This window comes from Pelodiscus sinensis, chromosome 10, assembly GCF_049634645.1.
Source record: "Pelodiscus sinensis isolate JC-2024 chromosome 10, ASM4963464v1, whole genome shotgun sequence".
In the NCBI taxonomy this organism is placed as follows: domain Eukaryota; kingdom Metazoa; phylum Chordata; order Testudines; family Trionychidae; genus Pelodiscus; species Pelodiscus sinensis.
Genome location: NC_134720.1, coordinates 32,857,816 through 32,884,877, shown reverse-complemented (window position 1 = coordinate 32,884,877; position 27,062 = coordinate 32,857,816). Strand labels below are relative to the sequence as shown.

General features: G+C 42.4%; 1 protein-coding gene across 3 annotated transcripts in view; it reads right to left on the bottom strand.

Moving 5' to 3' along the window:
- The window catches only part of SMC4 (structural maintenance of chromosomes 4), a 94,337-nt gene that overhangs the window by 29,097 nt on the left and 38,178 nt on the right, over positions 1-27,062 (bottom strand). For all 3 annotated transcript variants that reach the window (XM_006123439.4, XM_075937823.1, XM_075937822.1), the window contains exons 9-15: positions 22,201-22,351; positions 14,268-14,432; positions 13,046-13,279; positions 3,656-3,841; positions 2,310-2,471; positions 1,814-2,039; positions 1,634-1,713 (exon numbers count right to left, since the gene is read on the bottom strand). In XM_006123439.4, coding sequence (XP_006123501.1) covers positions 1,634-1,713; positions 1,814-2,039; positions 2,310-2,471; positions 3,656-3,841; positions 13,046-13,279; positions 14,268-14,432; positions 22,201-22,351 — 1,204 coding nt within the window. The remainder of the gene's footprint in view (positions 1-1,633; positions 1,714-1,813; positions 2,040-2,309; positions 2,472-3,655; positions 3,842-13,045; positions 13,280-14,267; positions 14,433-22,200; positions 22,352-27,062) is intronic.

Genomic DNA, 27,062 nt, shown 5'->3' with positions numbered 1-27,062 from the left:
TGGATTTGGCCCAAGCCAGTGGATCTGGCTTGCAGCCGCTCTCTCACCCCAATCAATCCCTGGGGCCAAAGGAGCACGCAGCGGCTAAAGACATACTTTGGCTGTTTTAAAATAGCAAGATTTTCTCTCCAGCTGTGGTGCGCCTTTGCCAAGGGTGGGGAGAAAAACTTTGCACACTCCCTGCCCCCAAGCCAATCATGGCCTGGGGGCGGGGAACGTGTGCAAAGTCTCTCGCATCCTTTTGCCAGGGGCGCACAGCGGCTAGACACACATGTGGGCTGTTTTAAAACAGCGGTGTGTGTGTCTAGCTGCTGCAAGGATAAGGAGACTTTGTGCACTCCCCTATCCCCAAGTTCCGATTGGCTTGGGGGTAGGGGAGCAGCAGGGCAGCTGTGGGCCAGATCCACCGGCTTGGCACACTGGATCCAGAGACACGCTGACTGTTTTAAAATAGCCGGTATGTCTCTCTAGCCAGTTCATATTCTTGTGGGGCAAGGAGACTTTGTACGCTCCCCTGCCCCTAGGTCTTGATTGGTTTGGGGGCAGGAAGAACACCAAAAATCTCTTCCCAGTAAGCAACTAGAGGGAACACCAGCTGTTTCAAAACAGCTGGTGTTTCTCTCTAGGGAGCAGGGTAGGGGAGGAGGGAAAAGACTTCTTGTGCTCTCCCACCCCAGAAGCTAGGGACATCCTGTCTCATAGTCAATGATAAATCTATCCTCCGTTAATTTAGCTAGGTCTTTTTTTGAGCCCTGTTAAACTCCTGGTCTTCAACATCTTCTAGTAAGGAGTTCCACAGGTTGACTGTGCATTGTGTGAAGAAATACTTCCCTTTTGTTTGTTTTAAACAGGATTCCTCTGTCCTACCTATTGATTTCATTGCTCCATCAAGTCTCATGGGATTTTAATTGGAAAGGATGGTAATTTAACAATATGTAAAGGCAAATTACCAGGTCTTATGAACAGATCTTTCTTTAAATAAATCTAGTTCCTGGAGATCTTTATCTTTTGGGCTGCTCTTAGTAAGCCATACTGCTTCAGATCAACCATCTAACTTGTGTTTATCTACATATCAGCTGATAATTCTGTTTACTACAGTTTCAACCATCTGCTTAGTACTGAAGTTAGTCTGATTGGTCATTTTGTGGACTGCAGAAATCTTGAACAAACTTTGTGTTGCATAATTAGAATGATAAAAACTTAAGCTCCTGTCTTGAACTTCCAAGGCTATACTCACTGTTCTTCTGCACAACAGTTCCTTATTTTCAGTCCTTCCCCTGAACTAGTTGCTTCTTACAATTCAGTTCATAACTATTAACTTTAATCTGTCTATATGCAGGCACATATACACATGCAGATAAAGCAGCATAACATCTATAAACATAATGTAACTGGAATGGGAACAATATTCTTCATAAGTTTAAAGTGTATTATGCAATTATCAATGTGGTGAGAAATACTCCAATACAAATCTTGATAGTATCAGGTTTAGTCAGTCTTTCAGAAAGTTACAGCATTGATTGGTAAATAACATTTAAAACACATTCATATATATCTGCACACTAAAAAAATCAGGACATGTTAATGTAAGAGACAAATTTTGAAGATAATCTATGTGCAATTATGAACTAACCTCTTCTTCTGACATTTCAACCACGACAGAGGATCCCATTCTACCTTTCATTATGTTATGTCCACCTCCACTCATTGTTCCTAAAGTATGATAGGGAAAAGAAGTCAGCAAGCTAATTTCGATTTACTATCAAACAATAACATTGCAAAGATTTAAATTTAGCTTTGTATTTTAAAATACCTGACTGTTCTATGATCTGTCCTTGCAAAGTCACAACTCTCCATCTTCTGTTCCTTTGGAATGCTACTCTAATAGCCTGATCCAAGTTATTGGCTACTAAAGTATCACGTAATGCAAAGTAAAAGGCTTGGCGAATCATCTCATCTTTTACTTTCACCATGTCAAATAGACGAGGAGTGTTTTCTGGAGTCTGAATTGTATTCATATTATTTTCCCATACTGTCATCTATATGGAAAAGGAGGAATCTCAGTGTAAGTAAACACAGCCTCTGGGCATACATAGTAATTCCCTAGCACTATGCTGTTACAGATTCTTCAGAAGAATACCAGTGGATAGATATTAAATAATGATATCAAAGAGATGCCTGCTCACTTGCAAGATAAAAACCTCAAAGAAACTGATTATTATATAGCATGTACAAAGTATTTTTTCAGAACAGCTTATAATACAGGGCGAGTCAACAGTATGACTTATTTCCAGAAAACCAATACTTACTTTGTCCAAGCCTATAAATGTGGCAACTCCAATTCCTTGATTCTTCAAGAAATTCACACATTTCTGAGCTGTATCAATTGTATCTACAACAATGTAGTCTAAGGCACCGCAAGATGATGAAATAGCAACATCATACTTTTCATCTATAGCTCCCAAGTCTCCCTAGCAATTGACATATAGAGCAGAGAGACAGTTATGTTGGTCAGTATGGTAAATAACAGCGATACCCTTTTTTTCTAGGTTCTAATAGAGATGACAAAAAACATGTTAACACAACCTGAAATATAGTAATTTGTGTATTAAAAACAATGTACAGACATCTGGTTAAAGAAATAATTATTAATGCTCCAGGCAGAAAGATAATTTTGCATGGAGTATCTCAGTGTGAGCTATTAGACAAAGAACTGTCTGGAACTTGGCAGATCTAGGTTCCATTCCCTGTTCTGCCACTGGATTGCTGTTTGGTCTTGGGCAAATCAATTCACCTTTGTGCCTTGTTTTTCACATCTGTGAAATGGGGATAATGATATGGTTCAAAGCACTTAAGAGATCTGCAAATAAAAGCACTATGTAACAGCTAGGTATTAGTATTTAATCACTACTCCATCACCTTCTGTATGACTTGAGAGAACTATTTAACCTAACTCAGTTTCACCACTTCTGAAATAGAGATCACAGACCTCAAATGAAGGTTGCATGGCTTATATTATATCCACAGTGATTTAAAAATTGTGCTAACTGATTTAGTTCCTCTGGCACTGACATCTCTGTCAACACATTATGAGAGGCGGTGTCTTTTACTATAGTTATCAGATGTTTTTCAATATCAATCCTACACTAGAAATATTTCTATCGTTATTTTAAAATGACATTACGAACTCTGTTCCATCAGACTGTTTTGTAATTGCTATCACAGTGAATTACAATGTATTGTTTGAGCAGTGTCCTCTCCCCTCACTCATCTTCTACCCTACTATATCTTCCAAAGCACGGGGCTATCATGATAGGGCAGGAAGAGGGCATGGCCAAGCACAGTGGATTCTATCATAGTCAAGTGGCTCTTGTTAGAGCAGACTCTAAACTGCTTTTATGCTGGGTCAATTGTAAATTGAACCAGAGAATTAAGACGTTTTAACAGGTTTTCTTGAAAACCTTCAGCCACATGTACTGAGTGGATTTTGAAACAGGAATTGTAAAAGGCTTACATAAATAAATAAAATGCTTTGAAATCCTTGGATATACAGGATTTATAGGATGCCAAATACATTGTTGGTTCATTAACTTAGGACAATTCCAATAAGAGTAATGGCACATCTGAAGCATAAAAATCAATTCTTAAACATTACCAGTCTTCCATATATTCCAGGAATTTTTCCAGATTTCTTCTGCTGAAGTAGAGCATCAAGAACTTTTCCTCGACTGCGATTTATTGCCAAAGAACTTTTTGCTTCTTCTACCTTCTGACGGAGCTCTCTGACAAGTTTCTTAATGTCCATTTCCTCTCTTCCCAGTTTCTCAAGCTCCTTCTCTTTCTGACAGTTAAAAAAAAGTTAATTAAAATATTCATGTCTGAAAACCTCAGAAGCAGTCTCATATATTTAAAATTCAGTAACACTTATATTAATGACTGTATAACAAGTTAAGAGACAGTAAAACCATCAACCATAAGATAGCAAGTATATAGTGTTGAGTAAACAAAGAACGAAAACATTCTTTATTTAAAAAAACAATCACTAAATTTAAATGGAAAAATACATTTTGCTTAATAATTTGCACTTTCTGATAAAGTATTAAGAGAAGATACATATTTAGGTTGCATTTTCCAAGGATTCTAGAAGAGGTGGATGCCCAATTCATTTAGGCTCCTTGGAAAATCCCAGCCTTGTGCAGAAAAACAAATAGAAAATACAGTATAAGTGCAATCAGAGTTAATGCTTGCACTGAAATCTTCAATTAAAGTCAAGCAGCACAAACAGTAGTGCACCAAGGTGGTTGTGCTGACTTCCAGAGATGAATGTCAGCATTTGAGTAATCCAAAGTATGCTTTCAGTTCAACCTCAATGAGATGAAATGGTGTTTCAATCTTTGCTATTTTCATTTGCAGATAATTTTTTATTGGTTTACATAAGGTAATTTCTTTGCCATTGAAACAAATGTCAGTGAACTTACTAAAACTTGAAGAATATTGTACAATGCAGCAGCATATTAGACATACAGGCAGTCCCCGGGTTACATGGATCCGACTAACATCGGATCCCTACTTACAAACGGGGTGAGGCAACCCCGCACTAGCTGCTTCCCCCCAGCAGACCAGGGAGACGCGAAGCTAGCGCCCCCACCCTCCCAGCAGACTAGGGAGACACGGAGCGGCTTTTCTCAGCAGACACCTCAGCTTGAGAATAAAGGACTGAGGGAAGTGAGGTGTGGGAGAATAAAACTGAGCTCTGGAGAAATGTTTGGCTAGAGTTTCCCCTACAATATGTACCAGTTCCGACTTACATACAAATTCAACTTAAGAACAAACCTACAGTCCCTATCTTGTACGTAACCCGGGGACTGCCTGTATCTATTATTTTTCTACTTCCCATAGTTAAGAATTTTTGGGAATGATTTTACTGTGCGAATTTCAATGGCCATAAACATCTTTTATGGAAACTACTCTACTGCTATTTGAGAACACCACCCTATCCTCCCAATCCCCTTCTCTAGATCAACAATCACCCTTCATGCCTGACAGCTGTGTAAGAAGAAAGATGATGCGATTTCATTGTTTTGTGATTTCTTAGCACATGGGACCAAACATTTTTAGAAATGATTATTTAGCCACCTAATTCCTACCTCCCCATCCAACTAATAAATGACAATAATTCTCAATGAAGACCATATCCATATTAAGGTTCAAGTTTAGGCCCTCAAAAGCAGAAAATAAATGGTAACTTTTTGCCAAACTCAAGAACTTTTATTCAAACATCCAGGCATGGGAGAAGTTTAACTCTGGATAGAGACCAATTTGAGAAAACATCTGAATAAGTGAATGTTTTAGGAAGAGTGAATACTATTTTGCCATGTTAAACTACAGTACAGACTATTAGGTGACTGCTACAATGCAAGTTATTCCACTTCTTTCATGCACCTTAATTTTCATAAATTATATAAATTTAAAAACGAGAATTAAGTTCTAAAATTAGTTTTCAAATTTTGCCTAGTCCCATTATATGTTTAAGTGACATTACTATAGTAACTGTTTGGAAGAAATTGACTAAAACAAATGAACAGCTTTTTAATAGAGACAGGGTGGGTGAGGTAATATCCTTTATGGGACCATCTTCTGTTGATGAGATTTTTTTTCAGAGTGGTAGCTGTATTAGTCTAGTTCAGCAAAAATAACTAGGAGTCCTGTAACACCTTAAAGACTAACACGAAAGCTAATGCCCAGATAAATTTGTTAAGTCTCTAAGGCAGTGGTTTCCAACCTTTTTAACCAGAAGATCACTTTTTCAATTTAAGTGAAATGTAAGATCTACCTCAAACCCAAATACCCTGCCCCGTTTCCATCCTGCCCCTTCTCCTCCCCTTCTCTGAGGCCTCATACTTGCTCACTCCATCTCCCTTCCTCCCTCATTTTCACTCACTTTCACCAGGCTGGGCTAGAGAGTTGGGATGCAGGCCCTGGTCTTGGGCCAAAAGGTTTAGAATGTGGGAAGGGCTCCAAGCTTAGCCCAGGGCAGGGATTGGGGTCCATGAGGAGCTTCAGGGGCAAAGCTCTGGGAAGGAGTTTGGGTATAGGGGGACTCATGTCTGGAGCAGGAGATTGGGTATAGGAGGCGGCTCAGGGCTGGGACAGGGGTTCAGGAAGCAGGCTCTGGCTGGGCACTGTTTAACTGAGATATCTCCCATGCGGTGGAGCAGTGGAGTTAAGGCAGGCTTATTCCTGCCCTGCCCCTTCACCACCTCTGAAAGCAGCTGTCATGTACAGCAATGGTTCCATGGTGCCTTGTGCTGCCCCTCATCTACATGCTCTGAGCCCACAGCTTCTACTGGCCACAGTTCCCCATTATTGATCAATGGGAGTGGTGTCTGCAGGCAAGGACAGCATGTGGAGACCTCCTGCTCTGACTCTCTCAAGAGTCTGCAGGGACATGCCAGCCACTTGCAGTAGCAGCAATTATTATAGGAATAATTACTCCACCCATGACAGGTTAGGCATTTTAGAACTCACTACCAAAACAATTATACTTAAACATGAGAGAAATTAAAATTATGAAATGCACAGACCAGTCAAAACCCAAACATAACCCACTTTGCAAGCAGTAAAAGTAGTAACAAACACCCTCCACATGTGTGTTGGGTCGGGACATGAGAGGGAAGGACAGTGTGTGTTTGTGAGAATGACAGATGGACACACACACACACACACAGTGTGAGAGTGACAGAAATTTGCATTGCCAAACTCCTTCCAACCCCTTCTCTCTGTGTGGAGATAGGTTACAGGAATGCGAGGAGGGACACCCTGATATTAGAACCTCCCCTTTCCTCCTCCCACACCTTGCAAGAGGCTCCCAGGTGGGGCAGCTCCAAGCAGAGGGCAGGAGCAGCGTGACAGTGGGCGGAGGGGCAACTGAAGTGCCAACGCTTGATAGCTTCCTGACTGATTTGGCCAGGATCACCTGTCAGAGGCTCCAAGATCTACCAGTAGATCCCGCTCTACTGCCTGGTGACCATTGCTTTCAGGGCACATTTACCCTGGGGAGTTATTTCGAAATAACTCCCCTTATTTTGAAATAAAGTGAGCGTCCACACTACCAAGCTCATTATTTCAAAATAAAGAGCTTGTTATTTTGAAAGAACTCCTGCTTGTGAAGAGGAATACCTTATTTCAAAATAACTCCCTAGGGTAGACATAGCCTAAGATGCCACAGAATTCCTCATTTTATTGGTAACAGATGATATAAAAGACATCACAGAAACTTGGTGGAATGAGGATAATCAATGGGACACAGTATTATCAGGTTACAAAATATATTTCAAGATATATATTTTCAAGGTTGTGCTGGTACAGGAGTAGCGATATATGTAAAAGTGTAGAATCAAATAAAGTTAAAATCTTAAATGAACCAAACTGTTCAACAGAATCTTTATGGATAGTAATTCTACATTCTTGTAATATGAATATAGATGTAGGGATATATTATCGACCACCTCACCAGGATGGCAATAGTGACTATGAAATGCTAAGGGAGATTCAGCTATACCTATGCTGACTGAGTACATGTCACCTCAGGATGGGATGTAGAGATAAAGTTTCTTTGACATCTTAAATAACTGCTTCTTGGAGTAGGTGGTTCTGGAACTCACAAGAGGAGGGCAATTCTTGATTTAATCCTAAATGGAATGTAGGATCTGGGGTCCAAGAAGTGAATATAGCGGGATCATTTGGAAATAGTGATTATAATATAATTAAATTTAACACTCCTGGAGCGGGAAAAACTCCACAGCAGCCCGACATTGTAGCATTTAATATCAGAAAGGGGAACTACACAAAAATGAGATTACTTAAATGGGGGTGGGGAGTACAGTGACAAAAGTAAAATCCCTGCAAACTGCATGGAAACTTTTCAAGAGACCCATAATAGAGGCCCAACTTAAATGTATTCCCCAAATTAAAAAACACAGAAGAAGAAAAAAGTGCCACCGTCTGTCTTACTTAACAACCAAGTAAGAGAAGCTGTGAGAAATAAAAAAGGAATAGTTTAAAAAATGGAAGTTAAATCCTAATGAGAAAAATATAAAGGAGCATAAACTCTGTCAAATGAAGTGTAAAATTATAATTAGGAAGGCTAAAAGAATCTGAAGAACAGCTAAGCAAAAACTCAAAAAAAGTAAAAGCAATTTTTTAAAGTACATCAGAAGCAGGAAGCCTGCTAAACAACTTGTGGGGCTGCTGGACAATCAACATACTAAATGAGTACTCAAGGACAATAAGATTGTTGGAGAAATTAAATGAATTCTTTGCATTGGTCTTCGTGGCTGAGGAAGTGAGGGAGATTCTTTTTAAGTGACAAGTCTGAGGAACTTTCCCAGATTAAGGTATCATTAGAGGTGGTTTTGGAACAAATAAACTAAATAGTAACAAATCACAAAGACCAGATGGCTTTCACCCAAGAGTTCTGAAAACTCAAAAATGAAAATGTGGAACTACTAACTGTATTTGTAATCTATACTTTAAATCATCTTCTGTACCAAATTATTTAAGGATAGCTAATGTGACACCAATTTTTAAAATAAGCTCTCGCGGTAATGCTGGTAATTACATGACAGTGTAACTTCAGCACTAGGCAAATTGGTTGAAACTATAATAAAGAATAGAATTGTAAGATACATAGATGAACATAATTTGTTGGGCAAAAGTCAACATTTCTGTACATGGAAATCATGCCTCACCAATCTACTAGAATTATTTGAGAGAGTCAACAAGCATAAGGACAAGTGGGGTTCAGTAGCTATTGTATATTTAGATTTCCAGAAAGCCTATTACACCAGTCTACAATTTTTTAGAAGTCGTCTGCTTCAGAGATAAAATATGCTATTTATTAGGTATTTTGATGTGCTGAATTCAAATATGACAATTAAAACAACTGATTGGCTACTGTTTCCAAGATATTTATGTTTTTACATTTTACGTCTATGTATATTGTATAGATAGTAGCGTTTTAATCATAAATTGTAAACCTAGGTCTTTTCATGTGTTTATGGTTGCTTTACATGAGAATATTTCACCTGTCCTGTTTATGTAACACTTTAAAAATCAGCAAAAGGGTTATATAAATAAAATGTATTATGAAACAAAAGGCAAAAAACTATTATGTACATAGTTTAGTCCTATTCAATGTCTACTCGGCGCTTCTTGGCTTGTCTCTTGTATTCATTAAATAGAGCATCTCTTGTCACTGTCCAGCAATAGTCTGCAAGCATTGATGGGCTCCATTTGCCCTGATAGCGTTTCTCCATTGTTGCAATGTCCTGGTGAAATCGCTCGCCGTGCTTGTTGCTCACTACTCCGCAGTTCGGTGGAAAAAAAATCTAGATGAGAGTACAAAAAATGTATCTTTAGTGACGTGTTGCAACCAAGGCTTTTGTATGCCTTGAGGAGGTTTTCCACCAACAACCTGTAGTTGTCTGCCTTGTTGTTTCCGAGAAAATTTATTGCCACTAACTGGAAGGCTTTCCATGCTGTCTTTTCCTTGCCACACAGTGCATGGTCAAATGCATCATCTCGAAGAAGTTCACGAATCTGAGGACCAACAAAGACACCTTCCTTTATCTTAGCTTCACTTAACCTTGGAAATTTTCCACAGAGGTACTTGAAAGCTGCTTGTGTTTTGTTCATGGCCTTGACAAAGTTCTTCATCAGACCCAGCTTGATGTGTAAGGGTGGTAACAAAATCTTCCTTGATTCAACAACTGGTGGATGCTGAACACTTTTCCTTCCAGGCTCCAATGACGGTCGGAGTGGCCAATCTATCCTGATGTAGTGGGAATTTCTTGCACGACTATCCCATTTGCAGAGAAAACAGTAGTACTTTGTGTATCCAGTCTGCAGACCAAGCAAGAGAGCAACAACCTTCAAATCGCCACAAAGCTGCCACTGATGTTGGTCATATGCACCTCAAAAATTGTTTCATGTTGTCATAGGTTTCCTTCATGTGGATTGCATGACCAACTGGAATTGATGGCAAAACATTGCCATTATGCAGCAAAACATCCATGACTTCTAGGAATAACATGATGCAATTCATATCATGTATGACGCAATACCAGCTTCAGATTGCATCATTCATTGTTTTGCCTAAAAAGCAAGTACTGTCCAAACCCAGTCATAGATTTATTCATAGATCCAGTCAAAGATGTATTTTAGTCATTTCTGGTTTAAATTGAGATCTCTTCCCTTTATAACTCACTTATCCTCCGCCATTCGCAAGTCAAGGGTCGTATATACTGACCCAATAGCATATCTTGAAAACTAGAGCCAATCAACAATTTTAAGCATCATTTTCGTTCTCAGTGACCCAAGAATTAGTAAAGTTTGGCTACATTTATTTCAGAAGCATTTTGGCTGTAGAGCAGTGTTACAGGTCCCTCACCAAAGACTCTTAAGCAAAATCATATGTCATGGGATAATAGGAAATGAAGGGTAGAAATAAATGGTCAGTTTTCAGAATGGAGAAAGGTAACTAGTAGTGTTCCCCAAGAATCAGCATGGGACCAATCCTATTCAACATATTCATAAATGATTTGGAAAGAGGGGGTAAACAGTGAAGGTGGCAAAACTGGTAGATGATACCAAGCTGCTCAAGATAGTGAAGTCCAAAGTAGACTGTGAAGAGCTTCAAAAGGATCTCACAAAAATAGGTGATGGGGCAACAAAATGAAAGATGAATTTTAATGTTGATAAATGTAAAGTAATGTACACATTGGAAAACATAATCCAAACTATATGCATAAAATGATGGGGACTAATTCAGCTGTTACCACTCAAAGAGTGAAATCTTGGAATCTTGTAGATCGTTCTCTGAAAACATCCACTGAATGTGCAGCAGCAGTTGAGAAAAAGCAAACAATGTTCGGAATATTTAAAAATGAATAGAGAAGATGACAGACTATCGTATTGCCCCTAATTCAATCCATGGTACGCCCACATCTTGAATACTTCATTCAAATGTGGTTGCCTCATGTTAAAAAAGATATCTTGGCAGTGGATAAAGTTCAGAAAAGGGCAATAAAAATAATTAGAGGTATGGAACAGGTGCCATATGAGGAGACTAATAAAATAGGAACTTTTCAGCTTAGGAAACGAGACTAAAGGAGATATAACAGAGGTCTATAAAATCATGACTAGTGTGGAGAAAGAAAATAAGGAAAAGTAATTTACTTGTTCCCATAACACAAGAGCGAGGGGTCACCAAGTGAAATTAATAGGTAGCATGCTTAAAATAAACAAAAGGAAGTATTTCTTCATACAACACATAGTCAACCTGTGCAACTACTACTTGCCAGAGGATGTTGTGAAGGCCAGCACTTTAACAGGGTTCAAAAAAGCTAGATAAATTTATAAATGATGGGAGGATGGGCTTTTCTTTTTTTGCCATGTCTTAGGCATTTGCAAAGAGGAACAGTGCCAGGCGGAGTTTGATGCTGGTGGTATGCTCCACACCAATGCCAAAGTGCTCGTCTTGTAGTCCAAATGGAAGTGTTCCAATGTAAGATGGAGTGCAACCTCTATGAGGAAGTGGATATCCTACTCCTCTTGGTTTCTAGGGCAATAGTTTTTAGAGAATCAACACTTTCCCTTTCTGTGGGACTCCTCCAAGAACTTCAAACAGCTGTCACGGGGGTCACTAATAGGCAGGGCTTGAAAAAAAAAAAAGCCACTCGCCAGACCAGCACTGCGCATGCGCGAAGCGCCGGTCAATGGGGCGCTTGGAGTGACGGGCTGAAATCTACTTGCCATGGGCAAGTAGATTCAGCAGTTTGTTGAGCTCTGCTAATAGGCACCAGCTTGCTGCATGACAAACATGATTTGAAGAGGTGAGAGCATCGAATGCCCTGCTCTGGGATGAAGTCCCAGATGAGACAGTAATTAAGATAAACCAATACTTAATAGCTAACTAAGTACTGGGGCAAAGTTCTGGCCATGTCCTGTGGGTCTCATGCTACTGGCATATCATCTTAGCCTCAGAGACTCACTGTGACATAACAGGAAGCGGAGTCCACAGCTTAGTGGGCCATACTCATCACTGCCTAGTCCATGGTGTTGGGGTGAAAAGTCCCTAATAGTCCTGGTCTCCTTTCTTGGGAGAGCCTGTGTGTTGGCGTTGGGGGGGAAATGGAGTGGGGAGAGAGAACGCAGGCCTGCTCACTACTCTGGGTTCTGGCCCAAGCACCCTAAAGTAGCAGAAGTCAAGGTTGTTTCCCTTCTGATTTGGTAGCTTTTCCCCCCTGGGCCACCTCCCCAAACAATCCCTCCAAAATATCTCTCTCTGGTATCTGTTAACCAGTTCTCAGCTCATATACAGCTTCTTGTTCCCCCCTTTCGCCTTCTGGTCTGTCACTCTTTGTCTTCTCCCCTTTCTTGCCTGAGGGGAACCCCTTTAAAGCAGCACCACAGGTCTTAATTGGCTGCAGGTGTTGAGTGACTTGCCTGAGGGAGCAATCTAGTTAATTAGCCCCAGATGTTTTCCGGCCTTCATTTTATTGCAGCAGGCTCTAGTATTTCACTCCGGAATGAGAAAACCACTTATCCAGTGTCCCTTATATCTGCCTTCCAGAGTGTGGCAGACTGCTTTCTTAGGTCTGTCACACAACCTACAACTATGTACACAGAAGATAGAACTGCTAGTGCTTTTGCAATGCAAGAGAAGACACCCCAACCCTCATGGTGCTAAGAAGAAAATGAGGGTGGCGCCTAACATACTAATAGATGGTGCAGCACACAGGGTGCTGCAGCTGACCTTATAGATACTGTTAAGGTAAAAGTCTCTGACCGCACATGGCCGCGCACATACCTAGAATAGAATCAACATGAGCAAACGTTTGAAGAACTATTGATTACAATGGGATCCATTTATGTTTTTCAGAATGCAACTAAATTTAATGTATGTATACAGAGACTACATCATAAGAATGAAATAGCTCCTGAATTAATGATTTTTAAGTGAAATAGGAAACTTAAGTCTAACCTCCTTTAGTTCCTGTTCAGCTTGAGGTAATTTTGTATTTAGCTCTTTAATACCAACTGTCCTTTCTTTAAGGGTTCCTGAAGCAGTCTTTAGAGCCTCTTTTGCTTTATTTAACTGAGATACCGCTGTATTATGGTGACTGAGGTAGATATCAAGTTCTGATTGGGCTACATCCATCTTAGAACGTGCTTCATTCACTGTTTTGCTGAACTCCATAAGTTCTTTTTCTTTGCCCTACAGAAATGGACAGTACAATACATTAGACTAATAGGATGACTGACCTGTGTAAAGTAATATATTAATATATAACCAAGCAAGAGAAGCAGCAGGAGAGGTGGTGTGATCTTAACCTCTTGAACAGAAAGATATGGTGAATTTAGCACAAATGGGCCCAAGTTAAATAAAAACTGTGCCCCTATTTTCATTACAGAAATCTCAGTTGCAAATTTTGAAGACCATCAGGAAGAACAAATAATCACAATAACCCGTTAGATATCCAATCCCATCTCATTCTGGATTTAGGATGCAGTAGTGTACTAAAGTGAAGACAGACATTATACTATAATTAAAACAGAATATTTTAGTGATTTGCAAGCCACTGCTTTTCCAGCCCTGCTTTAGGACTGTTGAATAACTGACAAAAATACCCTTCAGGAGATAGTTGCTCTTTGTGAATTAAACAGACAAGCTGCATGGAGGTTTTCCAAGACAAGAAAGAGTACTAAGCATAAAGCCAACTTCACAAAAATTACAGAATACTAGCTAACAACTGTAGTATTAATTAGGTGTTGAAATTTTTTTGATCAGCTCTCTTACAATATTTTGAGAAAATTTTTTTTGCTGGAAAATACAGCTTAGTTAAAATCCACTTATCTCATAGGAACATCTCTCTCAACTAAATTTAATAGCAGAAAGTTAAAAATTAATTTTGGTAATAATTTTCAAATTATCAATAGAAAGTAAGTCAAAATGGTTTCAAACTGACAATTTTTGGAATTCCTTTTTGTTCTGATTCACAACAAATATGAATTTTGAAATGTGAGAATTCCCTACAGAATGAAAAATTAATTTTCCAGTCCGCTCTATATTTGAATTAAGTACCCAAGAGAACAATATTAGAGTACTAAATAGCTGCCTTGAAATACCTTTGAACCATCTAACTCACATGAACGTAAAAGTTAACAAATTAGTCTAAGCATATGGACATGAGAGTGTTTCATACCTCTTTCTCTTCTTGAAGTCCTTGTGTTTCCTGTTTAAGGCTATCCATAACTTCTTTTAATTTTTCCTCTTCTCGCTCTTTTTCCTTTTCAAGTACTTCTTTCTTAGATGTTGCTTTACTGATAGCTGTCTCACTGTTGCCAGGTACGCTTTTAAATTGCTCAACCTGTAAAAAGAAATTTTTAACTTTTCCCATTGTACAAAAGGAAAGCTTCTTTTATCATTAAGTTTTCCCTCCTTATGCTATGTGGGTAATGAGAGCAACCTGACATCTATCTATAGCTGAGTCTATCTACTACATCTATTTTCAGGACTGCAAATATCTCCCTGCTTCAGCAATGAAATATATACATAAAGCATCCTTTAAAGGCAGTTTTATTCACTAACACTGCTTTATGTAAGTAAGCATAAGAAGTTTTTTAGTTTCATCCTCTAAATTGCTCTTTTGCAATAGATCAGCACTCTAGAATTTGGATTGATGCTTCTTGTCATCTCTATCTTCAGCTGATTGTCAAGCTTTAAATAGTATCTTCTATTAGCAGCTTCACTCAATTCCTGTCAGGCTTCTCAAGCACTAATAGAAAAATAAATTCTGAACAAAACACATATGCACATTACCTCAATGGAGTTTCATATTGGTCCTCTCCTTCAAAGAAATATAATGTATGGGATAGGACCAATGTAGCTCCTTTTTCTACAGGGAGCCATACTCATCAGAAATACAGGTTAAACAGAACTGTTACTCACCCTAGTTGTGGTTCTTCAGAATGCTATAGTCAGTGTTGGTTTCACTGTAGGTGTGCATGAGCTACATGCATGCAAGATCAGAAAATTCTGTATAGCAGTGTCCATTGGAGCCACCTAGCTACCTTGTTTTCTTGTGCTTCTGTTCAAGCACATAAAGAATAGAGCAGCTGCAACATTCTCTCCATTTCCTCACAGTTCAAAGCCCAGGATGCTGAGGGCTTCAAAAGCCAGGGATGGATAGTACTTGTGGGACATGGTCTACCAAAGTAACATTTCTTCACGTGTCAGTGTCGATCCCACTACAGATATATGCACTTTTTAATGAAAGCTGAAGATAAGCCTGTGCCCTGGTGAAAATGTGAATTGACATTCAGACAGAGAGCCTCATCAACTATTTGATAGGTGTAATCTACTTAAGTCTCTCTGTGACAAGATGGCTTTACCTTTTGATATGCCAGACATAGCCACAAAGATAGCTAAAATAATTGTTCCTTTTAAGAGAACAGAGGAGAGGCTGTTGAAATGCCCTAAAGATGTAGCTTATTTTTTCCTTTTGCACTCCAGTGCAGTTTTCAGAAGCAAACTAACAGGTTAATTAATTGACTCAGTTGAAAGTGTGAAACCACCTGAGGGATTAATATAAGGTGTAGCCTTAACTGTACAACATCCCTATGAAAAAGAAATCTGATCATGAGGGCTTGGAGACACCTCCTTGTTGAAGTAACAATAACAAGAAAAACTGTTGGAGAATTTTGTGAAACTGTCAGGAGCAGAAGTTATCTATCTGCAGTACTGAATCAACTAACATCCAAGCCTTTAGGTGAAATAATTGTGGATCTGGGTGCTATATCAGACCTGGGAAGATGGATGCAAGGCTGAACAGGACATTTACAATAGATTTGACAGCCAAAATTGTTTTGGCCAGTGAAGAGTATGAGGATCAATGAGATCATTTTCCATCAGATCTTGGATATTAACCCTGAAGCTCAGGGGAATTGGTGGAAAAGCTTTAAAAATAGTAAAAAAAAGTACGAATGTATATGACAAGAAACCCATGCTCACTCCTTTTCTGGAGCAGATAGTTTGGCATCTGGTGTTGAAAATGGGAGCCCCCTCAGTGAGAATTCTGTGGTGAATTTCTGCAATAACCCCTTTTGGTCAAACTTTAAAAACAATGAATGGTCCGGCACTAACATGGGCTACCCCTTAGACCCCACCCAGCCTTCCTGCATGAATTTGAATTGGCCTTCCACATGGCTCAGGATATCCTTCTGGTCTTCCACCTTAAACCTCATAAGATCAATGAGGAAAGGTGCCTACATGTGTTGGATGTCAGCAAAGCGCTTGCCTTCTGTCTGTACTGGATGAAATCCTCCCAGTTTGTGGCTTAAACTGAACGTATAAAAAGTCATCTGTTATCCTCAAAGTGGATAACCTCCTGCATCAAGATGTACTATGAATTGGCAGGTGCACTTTTGTTCAGTTACTCCCTATCTGTTTAAGAGGCCTGTCAAGTTGTTGCTGACTCTGGGAAGGTGCATCACCTTGTGTTGATGGTACCATGCCCCAGAAGGATGCTTCTTGGCAGAAAAGGGATAAATGAACATCGTTTTGCTTGTATACTCTGTGCACTGCAGATTTGCAGATCTTAATGGATAACACAACAGGTACAATCATATGAAGGCTTATCTGATGTCCCTGAGTTCTAAGTCATCCCCGAAGTTCAATTGGGGACCATCTGCAGACCATGTGACCCAGGATGCAAAGGCAGACTTTGACCGTGGTTAGCAGAACCACAGAGACCTGTGTTATGAAATAGAGCATAGATAGGGCCTTGTACCTACCCTGAGGAAAACACGCTCAGGCTACGATCGAGTCAAACACTGTGCTGATGAACTCTCTCTGCTGCAATGGTATAACGTCAACTTCTTGTGGTTTACCAGGAGCCCCAGAACTTCGCATGTGCTTAAAAGAAGAGGTAAGCCACTACCACTGATATGCACTTTGTGAATACCCTCAGGGTTCTGACTAACCCAAAGGAGAGGACAGTAAACTGGTAATGGTTCAAACCTACCATGAACTGAAGAAAACACCTGTGTCCCACAGATTGCAATGTGGAAATACATAACTTTGAGGTTGAAGGTGGCATCATAATCCTGCCCAGATCCAGACTGGGGATGATTGAAACCAGAGAAACCATGTGAAACTTGAGCTTTACTAGACAGTGGTTCAAGTCTTGTAGGGCCAGGATGGGATGAAGGCCTCCTTTGGCTTTGGGATTAAAAAGTAATGTGAGTGGAAGCTCCAGCCTCTGTACTGGTGTGGTACCTCTCAAATGCTGCAATTCCCCATCTAGTTTCTCATGAGAGGGGCCTGTTAAGAGAGATGGGGAGAATACGTGGGAAGGGGGTGAGGGTAGAAAAAAACAAAACTGGAGAGCATAGTCATGCTGCATCGTGGCTAAGACCTAACAGTCTGATGTAATAGCTCTCCAGGCTTGGAGGAAGGATTGGTCCTAGAGATTTGTTGCCCCCAGATGCACCTTCAAAAGGGGCGATTGCTAGAAGGTATGGTATGGCTCAAGCAGGGTTGAGAGGTGGGAAGAGACTGCTGGCTTGGCCTTCTGCAGAACAGCTCATATTTCCCCAAAGCTGGGTCTTGTCAGGATAAAACCAATTCAGCTACAGAGGGGGGCTGAACTTTTTCCACTCCAGGCCTGGGACATACAACTGCAAGGCATTCATGGTGTTTTGGGAATCTTTAAGCCTATGCAACTTTGTATTTGTAGGTTCCACAAATAGGGCAGCACCATGAAATGGGAGATCCAAGATGGATTGATGGACTTCAGGAGTTAATCCCAAGAGGAGTAACAATGCTACTCTATGCATGGAAATTGCAGATGTCTTAGCCTGTGATGCTGAGTCCATCACATCAGAAGGTGCCTGCACTGGCTGTAAAAGTGCTTTCTTTGGGGAGCACCCAGAACTCCTTTCTAGGGGTTTCTGGCAATGCAGAGTCAAACTTAGACATTGCCTGCCACATATTTAAGTTGTAGCAGGAACCCAAAGTTGAAACCTCACCAATTAAAAAAGCTTACATCCAAACACGTCTAGGCATTTAGAGTCTTTATTCTGCAGACTGAGGGCAAGTTGGCCTGGCCTCTCCCAGTGGTTCACCACTTAAACAACAGGGAGTTGGGTGTGGGGTGAATATATAGATGCTCATGGCTCTTCGCAGGAACGAAATATTTCCACTTGGCCTTTTTAGAGATCGATGAGAGCAAAGAGGGGGTTTGCCACAAGGCTTTGGTTATATTGGCCATACTGTCATAACAGTATGGCCACGCCCTAGCCAGAGTGACCTGACCTAACATCCTGAAATGGAGTCTGAGATTTCCTCCACCTCCTCAGCTTGGAAGTCCAAGTTAGTAGTCACACTCTTCAAAGAGTCCTGGTGTGCCTTAGTATCATCCTGAGAGACCAGAGGGGGGTATCATGATGGCCTCATCTGGGGATGAGGAAGAGGTGGCTTGGGCCAAGTGCCTTTCCTCCACCAATGTGGCTGATACGCTGTCTCCTCTTGCACTTTGGGGATAGCAGTCTAACGGATTCTGACACCAGTGGCTGGCTGGAGGACCAGAAGTACGTCCAAAGCTGTGGCCACAGGAAGCCCAGGCAAGTCCACAGGCACCACTGAGCTGTCCACGGTGCCTGAGGCCACAAAGCAGGCTGTGATTCAGACAGTAGTACCAGCTGAGCAGGTACTGGTGAGCCTTAGTATCAGGTTGCAGTGCTGATTGAACTGGGAAAAGGAAGAATGATTCTGATCTGGCATTGGTTGAACTGATGCTGCTGGATGCCCAAGACGGAAAGTGCAGACTCTGCTCTCTCAGGTACTTTGGAGAGCCTGACAGACGATTCAAGTAATGGTGGGGAGCACTGTGGCCTGTAGTTTGCGGACCAAGAATGGTCTCGAAACCTGCACCTGGATGATGGGGACAGACATCAAGAATTTGACCACTGGTGCTGGGATCTAGAGTCTCTCCAACTTAGATCTAAGAAGTGCAGAACCAGTCTCTCATATGCTGACCGTGCAGGGGTATAGAGGGCTCTCTTGTCCACCTAAGTGGGGAGTGAGAGCAGTAGGATCTCAGTGACCAAGGAGTTAAAGATGGCTTCCCTCTACATATAGGCCCAGGCAATGCTGGAGTTGGTGGCACCAGTAAAAGGAATGTCTTGAGCAGCCTGGAACACCTTCAGGGTGGGGGAAACCTGGATGGTTCAGGAGGGCATTGGGGAAAGAGGGAGACTGCCCTGTTCCAGCTGCACCGATGTCTTATCCAACGTTCAATCTGCCCCATGCTCTCCCGTGTGCTTCATCTTCTCTTTATGTCATGCCCATGCTTTAACAGGATTAGACTAATACAAGGACAAGGCTTGAATATTAGGAAAAAGCTTAAGACTCCATTACGTGGAAATACTCTGTACAGGGGAATCCAACCACCAGAAGTCAGTTCAGATGGGTTGAGTTAATTCATTGTGGTCTTCTCTAGGTGAAATAAAATTCTGAAGGTTTTCGAAGGGTTTGTGACAGGTTTAGCCAGAGTTAAAGATGAGAGAATCAGACATTCACTATATTCTCTCACACTGCTATGGGTGGCAAAGGGGAAATGAAAGAGGGCTGTAGCCATACAACTCTTTATATCCTTGCATGGGAACAGGAGCACAGGGCACTTGTGTACTACTGTAGGGTCCATACTGAAATACACTTATGGAAAACCTAGCAGTTCCCTAGATAAGCCTGTGAAGGAACAGCAGTCCAGATGCTAGACTGGTGATCTCCATCACAGAACAGCAATCTTGATCCTTTAGAAATAAAGTTAATTTTGGCCAACTCCCCTTTTTCTTCCTTTTCACAGATATTACTACTCTAATTTGGGTAACTGTGCATATTAGTCATGGAGGGGAAATACTATCTGCTGCAGAATACCTGCCTGAAGGAGCTCTTACTTCAAGGACAGCAGCATAATTTTTTTTTAAAAAAATACTCTTATTAATATTATTATACAAAATAAGCAGACAGTTAAGTCCTCTGTAACAGTTATGCCACATTTTGAATTCATCGGAAACCAAGAGTTCTGCTCTGAATAGATAACCTAAAAAAATCTTGAATGAATGGTGGAAGTGTCAAACCCTTCTGTACCCTATTTGCTACATGTGGCTCTATTGGCAACTCCCTCCAATAACTGACATAAGGAATCTGTTTCTCTTAAGTTAATGATACCACAGATGCCTAGCTACAGGGAACTGCAACTGCCTGCACCTACTTACCGGAGAGAATATTCACAGCTGTAGGAGAAACAAAATTTATAGTGCCTGAAGTGAACCCACCTTGAGTCCAGGACAGGGAAACATTACATTTTTAAATACAGGAAGTCCCTGACTTACGTGGATCAGACTTATGTCGGATCCGCACTTACGAACGGGGCTTTTCTTGCCCCGGAGCTCAGGGGCGGCGGGTCGCCGCCCGGTGTCCTCCGGGGTGAGAAAGGCTTCTCCCGGTCTCCCTGGTCTGCTGGGGGGAGTCCAGCAAAGCCGCTGGACCCCCCTCAGCAGACCAGGGGGACAGGAGCAAAGCCGCACAGGTGGTGGGGGTCCCGCTGCCTGGGCGGCTTTGCTCCTGGGCAAACGAGCAAAGCCGCCCAGGTGGCGGCTTTGCTTGGGTGTTCCAGGTCTGCTGGGGGGATCCAGCGGCTTTGCTGGACCCCCCCAGCAGACCAGAGGGACAGGAGCAAAGCCGCCCAGGCGGCGGGGGTCCCGCTGCCTGGGCGGCTTTGCTCCCGGGCAAACGAGCAAAGCTGCCCAGGCGGCGGCTTTGCTTGGGTGTTCCTGGTCTGCTGGGGGGTACAGCGGCTTTCCTGGACCCCCCCAGCAGACTAGGGAGACAGGAGCAAAGCCACATGGGCGGCGGGGTCCCTCCGCATGTGCGGCTTTGCTCGGGTCTCCCTGGTGTGCTGGGGGGGGGGGGGAAGGGAGTGCAGCTAGTGCACGCCCCCCCCCAGCAGACCAGGCTTTTCTTGCGGGACGCCTCAGGTAGAGCAGCTGGGGTGCTGCCGGGTTGGTCCTGTGGTCCTATCTTGTACGTAACCTGGGGACTGCCTGTACTGATAGATCTTTGAGCTAGTAGGGAATAAAGATGTTAAAATGTGGTTAATTGACTAGTCAACTAGTCAATAGAATTTCCATCAACTAGTCCAGAGTTTCTCAAACTGTGGGTCCTGACTCCCTGGGGGGGTCGTGAACAACTGAGAGGGTGGTTGCAGCAATGGAGAGGAGGATCGTGGTATCACAAGTTTGAGAACCCCTGGACTAGTCAATAAGCACTGTCGCATTCCTCCTTTGAAATGTACAAGAGCCCCCAGCAGGGGCTCTTGTGCATTTCAAAGCCATGGAGCCCGGGGTCAGTGGGGGACTGCTCAGCTGATCCCGCATTCTGGGGAAATGCCACTGGGAGGTCAGTTGGGGAGTCCCCAGCTGACCCCCCTCCCCCCCCCGGGCTCCACGGGTGTCCCTTTGAAAGGTGCAGAAGTGCCATTTTAAATGGGCAGCTGCCACATAGCTGATCCGTAGGTCAGCTGTGCAGTGGCTGCACCTTTGAAATGCCACCTTGGGGCAGCAAAGGCGGGGGGGGGGGGGGAGGGAGAGGGGAGGGAGAGAAGATATTGATTAGCTGACTAGTCAAAAGACTATCCAATAAGCAAATGCTTATTGGATAGTCGACTAATCTTTTACATCCCTAGTAGGGGACAGACACAATTCAATCATTACATTTGCTACAACAGAAGGGATGTTCAGCATTCTTTGGCAACAATCAAGTTACTATGCTGTTAAACAGATTGGCAATTAACCTGGTAGTTGGATCCACTTGAGAGGCTGGCATGAAGGCTCAAGAAAATGATTTAATTTCTCAGAAGTTGATTTACAAAATAAAAAATAATACTTCATTCTCCAGTCACTAATCTCAATTTCTAGTGTAAAACAAATTGAGAAACTTTTCAGGCCTTCACTGTATCATAAAGCAGCAAAAATATGACTTGAAGCTTATCTTAAAATAATTAGAACACCCTGCTCCCGAATGGACAGACGAATATTTTGAAGATAGTAAACACTGCAAGTTTCATAATATACCTTTTCTTTATCCTTTTCAAGCTGTTTCTGAAGTTTTTTAGCTTTGCTTTTTGCATGTTTTAGTTTTTCCCTTACTGTAACATCCTGCAAATCCAGCTGAGTAAATTTCTCTTTATTTTCCTCTATGAACTTTGTAATTTTATTGAGTTTCCTAAAAAGAGGGGGAAAAAACAGTCACTTTTGTATTAAAATAATTTTCAGCAAAAATTGGTTTAGCTAGTGAGAACTTTTAAGAGGTCTTGAATTGAATGTGGTGCTATTAATTTTTTATTAAAATATCCAATTTGTATTACATTCACTATTCCCCTATAGCACTAAGGCTAAAGAAATGGAAGCACTATCAGCTTGTCAAGCATTAGAAGCCATGTACAGTTGTGAAAAGCAGCATTTTCTCCAACGCATGTATGGTTAGCAATGCTCATTGATGAGTTCTCATCACTTCATGAGATAGGAGGGAGCCTGATTCTGTGATCAGAATATGGACTTAGGCCTACACAAAGAGTTGAGGTTGAATTTAGCTATATAAAGTCAATTTTCTAAACAAGCCCACACTACCAACTCCTTTCCATCGACTTTAAGTGTCAGTAAACTCAATGTTGGCACTCCCACTTTTCACAAGGAGTAATGCCAAATTTGACCTTGCCTGGTCAACTATATGGCAGGGTAGACGCAGTGTCGCAAAAGTCAATGTTCTTGGCATCCAGGAGGCATTCCTTCCTCTCTGGCCCGCTGTGATCACTCTGCCTTGACTTCCATGAGTTCAAGACCCATGAGATCCATTTCCCATGGGCGCAGACAAGCACCAGCATGGAGTGTGAAGGAGATCCTGGACCTCATCAAGGCATGGGAAGAGGAATCTGTTCTCACAGAGCTCTAAACCAGCAAAAGAAAGAAACCTGGAAATGTATGCCAAGACTACAAAGTCCACAGTGAAGAAAGGGAACATCAGGAATGTTCATCAGTGCTGAACGAAAATAAAGGAGCTGAGGTATTCCTACCAAGAGACAAAAGAAGCAAACAGATGGTCTGGAGTATCACTGCAAACATGCCGCTTCTACAAGCAGCTGCATTCGATCCTGGGGGCACCCAACCATCTTCCCAAGCCAGACCATAAAATCTTCCTAAGACACACATCAGGACAGTAGAGTAGGAGGAGGAGGAATATGGTCAGCAGGCAAATAAAGAGAGCCAAGAACTTTTTATAACCTTGGAGACAACCCTCTCCTTTCCAGAATATATCAGTCAAGCACTGATCCCAGGGAGGGCACTTCTAGGGAGTACACATTTTTTTTCTTGCTACAAACAGGTTAAGGCAGTTGTGTGGCATACACAATGCATAAACAGCGTGGGGGGCCCAGAACAGCTTGTTAACTAGGGATGTGAAAGGTTAACCAGTAAGCATCACCCGGTTCCAGTTAACCGGTAGGAGCTGAGGCAGCAGATGGCTTGCTGCAGACAAGGGCTACTCTTGTCCAGAGCAGCCCCTATCCATGCCAGGCTTGGGCACCCTGCAGGCAGGGGATGCTCTGGTGGGGGCTAGGAGATGGAAGAGCCAGTTTCAGCCGCAGAGTAGGGCTGGGAGCAGGAGCCCCACAGGCTGGGGGCTACTTCTGCTGTGCTGAAACAGTCGCCAGCCTAGGTCCTACTACAGTCATTTAACCAGTTAAATGTTAGGTTACCCTAATGTTTAACCATAAACCAATTAAACCTTTCCATGCCAAGCCAGCAGTAAGTGGTATGGCATCACTGAACTACAAAGCATTACAACATAAGGCCCAGGTTTATAGCCACATTCATTCAACATGAGCTCCCTATTACTTTGTGCGATTCAGAGAAGACTGATATCTCACATGGCAACTTAGATAGAGGAAAGCAAGCTATTAGCTGCTGCCTCTGTTGCGAATCTCTTTTGCCCATCCCTAGTGAAGCATGGCTTCAGCCTATGGCACTCTCTCCTTCCCTCCTGCTCTCCACCCAGAAAACAAGGTATGGTGGACACAGAGGTAAGCTAGTTAGCTGCCGCCCTGTCAGCATGACCAGACCCCATCCTCCCTTCCCACCTTCAGGCTCCTGTGGGATAGGAAAGTGTCATTCCCCAAGGAAGCGGGGTGTGACAGTCACAGAGGAGGGAAGCCACATGAACCACTGGACCCTATTCCCCTTTCCACCTGCAGACTCCTGTGGGATGTTAAAGCAGCATCCCCTCCCCCACCCAGAAAGCGGGACATGGTGGACACAGAGGAGGGAAGCCACGTGAACTGCCGTCTTGCCTGGACCCTATCCCCACTCTTACCTGCAGGATCGTGTCCTGGAAGGACCCTTTCCAGATCTGCCTCCAAACCACGTGAATCCAGATATTCCATTGAGAACACTATTGTGTACCTGGTGTACAGTGACCTTAACTTTGGCTTTGCACAGTACACATCTCTATTGTCTTTAAAGAGACCTTTGCTATCTGTTAACAGATTAGGTTTTAGGATCCACAATGTATCTCCTGTAACGTATGCCCTCGTAACTTTTTGTTACAGAGGGAACAGAAGAGAGGTTGCTGTATACTCTCTTTGCTCCACCAGCTATCCGGCTTGTACAAAACTGAAAATGGACAAGGGAACATATGCTCAAGCAGCAAATGCATTCTATCCACTTGGACAGGGAGTATGTAATCAAGTGGAAGAATCCAGAGAGATGCGAGCAGAGAGTCAGCAAACTGCAAATGCAGCACCAGGATGTCTTGTCATCCCTGATACCTGCAATGGAGCACATGGCAGATTTCCAAGATGAATACCTGGACTGCACCCTCCCTCCCCCTAAACAACTTTCCATCCTCACCCACTTCTGTAGCCTTCTCCCTTAGGGGTCCTAGGAAATGGGATGGGAACTTAAGGGAAGCCTCACACTCAACTTCTAGGACATTGTGAAGCAATAGGCTGCCCTTCTTGCATTTCTGACCCTCCCCAGGGGTCCCACTATAGACTCCTTTTCTGTTCCTGCTGTGTTCCCTAACTAAAAAAGACGATTTCTAAACAGTCTCTTTTTAAGGAGAGCCACCCAGCTTTTAAGCCAACTCCCCACACGTGCTGGTTCTTCCAGAGCCACTAGCCACCTCCCCGGCTGCCTCCCATGCCCCCTAATAGAGAGACAGCAGCATAGAGGGTGGGGCAGGGGGCAGGCGGATCCAGGGCTCATGGGGAGCTGGCTTAAAAGCCCAAGAACCAGCTCCTGCCTGCCTCCATGTATTTCTGCCTCTGTATTAGGGGGCACAGGGCAGGGCAATGCTGAAGCAGCCTCTGTCCACAGGGAGCTCGGACCCCTCATGGACAGACGTTGCCTTAGAGTAGCCTCTGTCCATGGCAGGCCTGAGCTCGCTGTTGACAGAGGCTGCTCAGGCACTTTACAGACAGGAATGACAGGCAAAAACCAGTCTGCATTGGGTAGTAGATTTTTAAACCAGTTCCCTGCATGGACTGGTTCCGCCTGAAAAGGGAAGGGTCTTCCCCCCCAGGAGGGGGGCCAGGTGCGCATACTTGAAGTCACAGTTCTGAATTATAATCTTACAATCAAATACACAATGCACTGCCGTAGGAACAAGATTATTATAGTTATAATGTGGCTGTTTATGTGCATAAGTGTAACTGAGAAAAGACCCACAATCCACCGAAAGAGTGGCAACCTAATGCTGTTGTTTTCTATGTCTCTGCAGGTTCTGTCAAAGTAAGAAGCTACTATGGGAGTTAATGTGGCTCATAGCTGCTTATGATGCAGGAATGATCACAAATAAGCCCCTAATGCTTTACTATTTGTCACACATGAAGGAGAATATTCTCTGTACTTTCATTCATCTACCATGAACTTTAACTGGAAGTATGAAAGAACAACATGAGGACTTGAAAACTTAATGGTTATTTGATAGAGTAGGGCTACTGAACTTTGGAAGCCGGGGGGCCACAATGTTACTCACAGCACATGCCAAGGGCCGCAACTTAAGTGTGGTTGCATTTACATACAAATATATATGTAAATGTATGCAAATAACTTTTCACACTGATGGGTATGAATACAAAGATTAAGGAAAGACTATATAACACACAGGCCTCATTTAAGTCAGTCCTGCTGATAATTAATATTTACCCTCTTTCCACCCATATGACAGAACATAAGAACGGCCGTACTGGGTCAGACCAAAGGTCCATCTAGCCCAGTAGCCTTTTTGCCGACAGCAGCCAACACCAGGTGCCCCAGAGAGGGTGGCAATGATCAAGCGATTTGTTCCCTGCCATCCCTCTCCAGCCTCGGACAAAAAGAGGCCAAGGACACCATTTTATCCCCTGGCTAGTAGCCTCTTATGGACCTAACCTCCATGAAATTATCTAGCTTCTCTTTAAACTCTATTATAGTCCTAGCTTTCACAGCCTCCTCTGGCAAGGAGTTCCACAGGTTGAGTACACACTGTGTGAAGAAGAACTTTCTTTTATTAGTTTTAAACCTGCTACCTATTAAGTTCATTTGGTGTCCTCTAGTTCTTCTATTTGGTGAACTAATAAATAACTTTTCTTCATCCTCCATCTCCACACCACTCATGATTTTATATACCTCTATCATGTCTCCTCTTTTCTAAACTGAAAAGTCCCAGTCGCTTTAACCTCTCCTCATATGGGACCCGTTCCAAACCCCTAATCATTTTAGTTGCCCATTTCTGAACCCTTTCTAAGGCCAAAATATCTTTTTTGAGGTGAGGAGACCACATCTGTATACAGTATTCAAGATGTGGGCATACCATAGCTTTATACAGGGGCAGTAAGATATTCTGGGTCTTATTTTCTATCCCTTTCCTAATAATTCCTAGCATCCTATTTGCCTTTTTG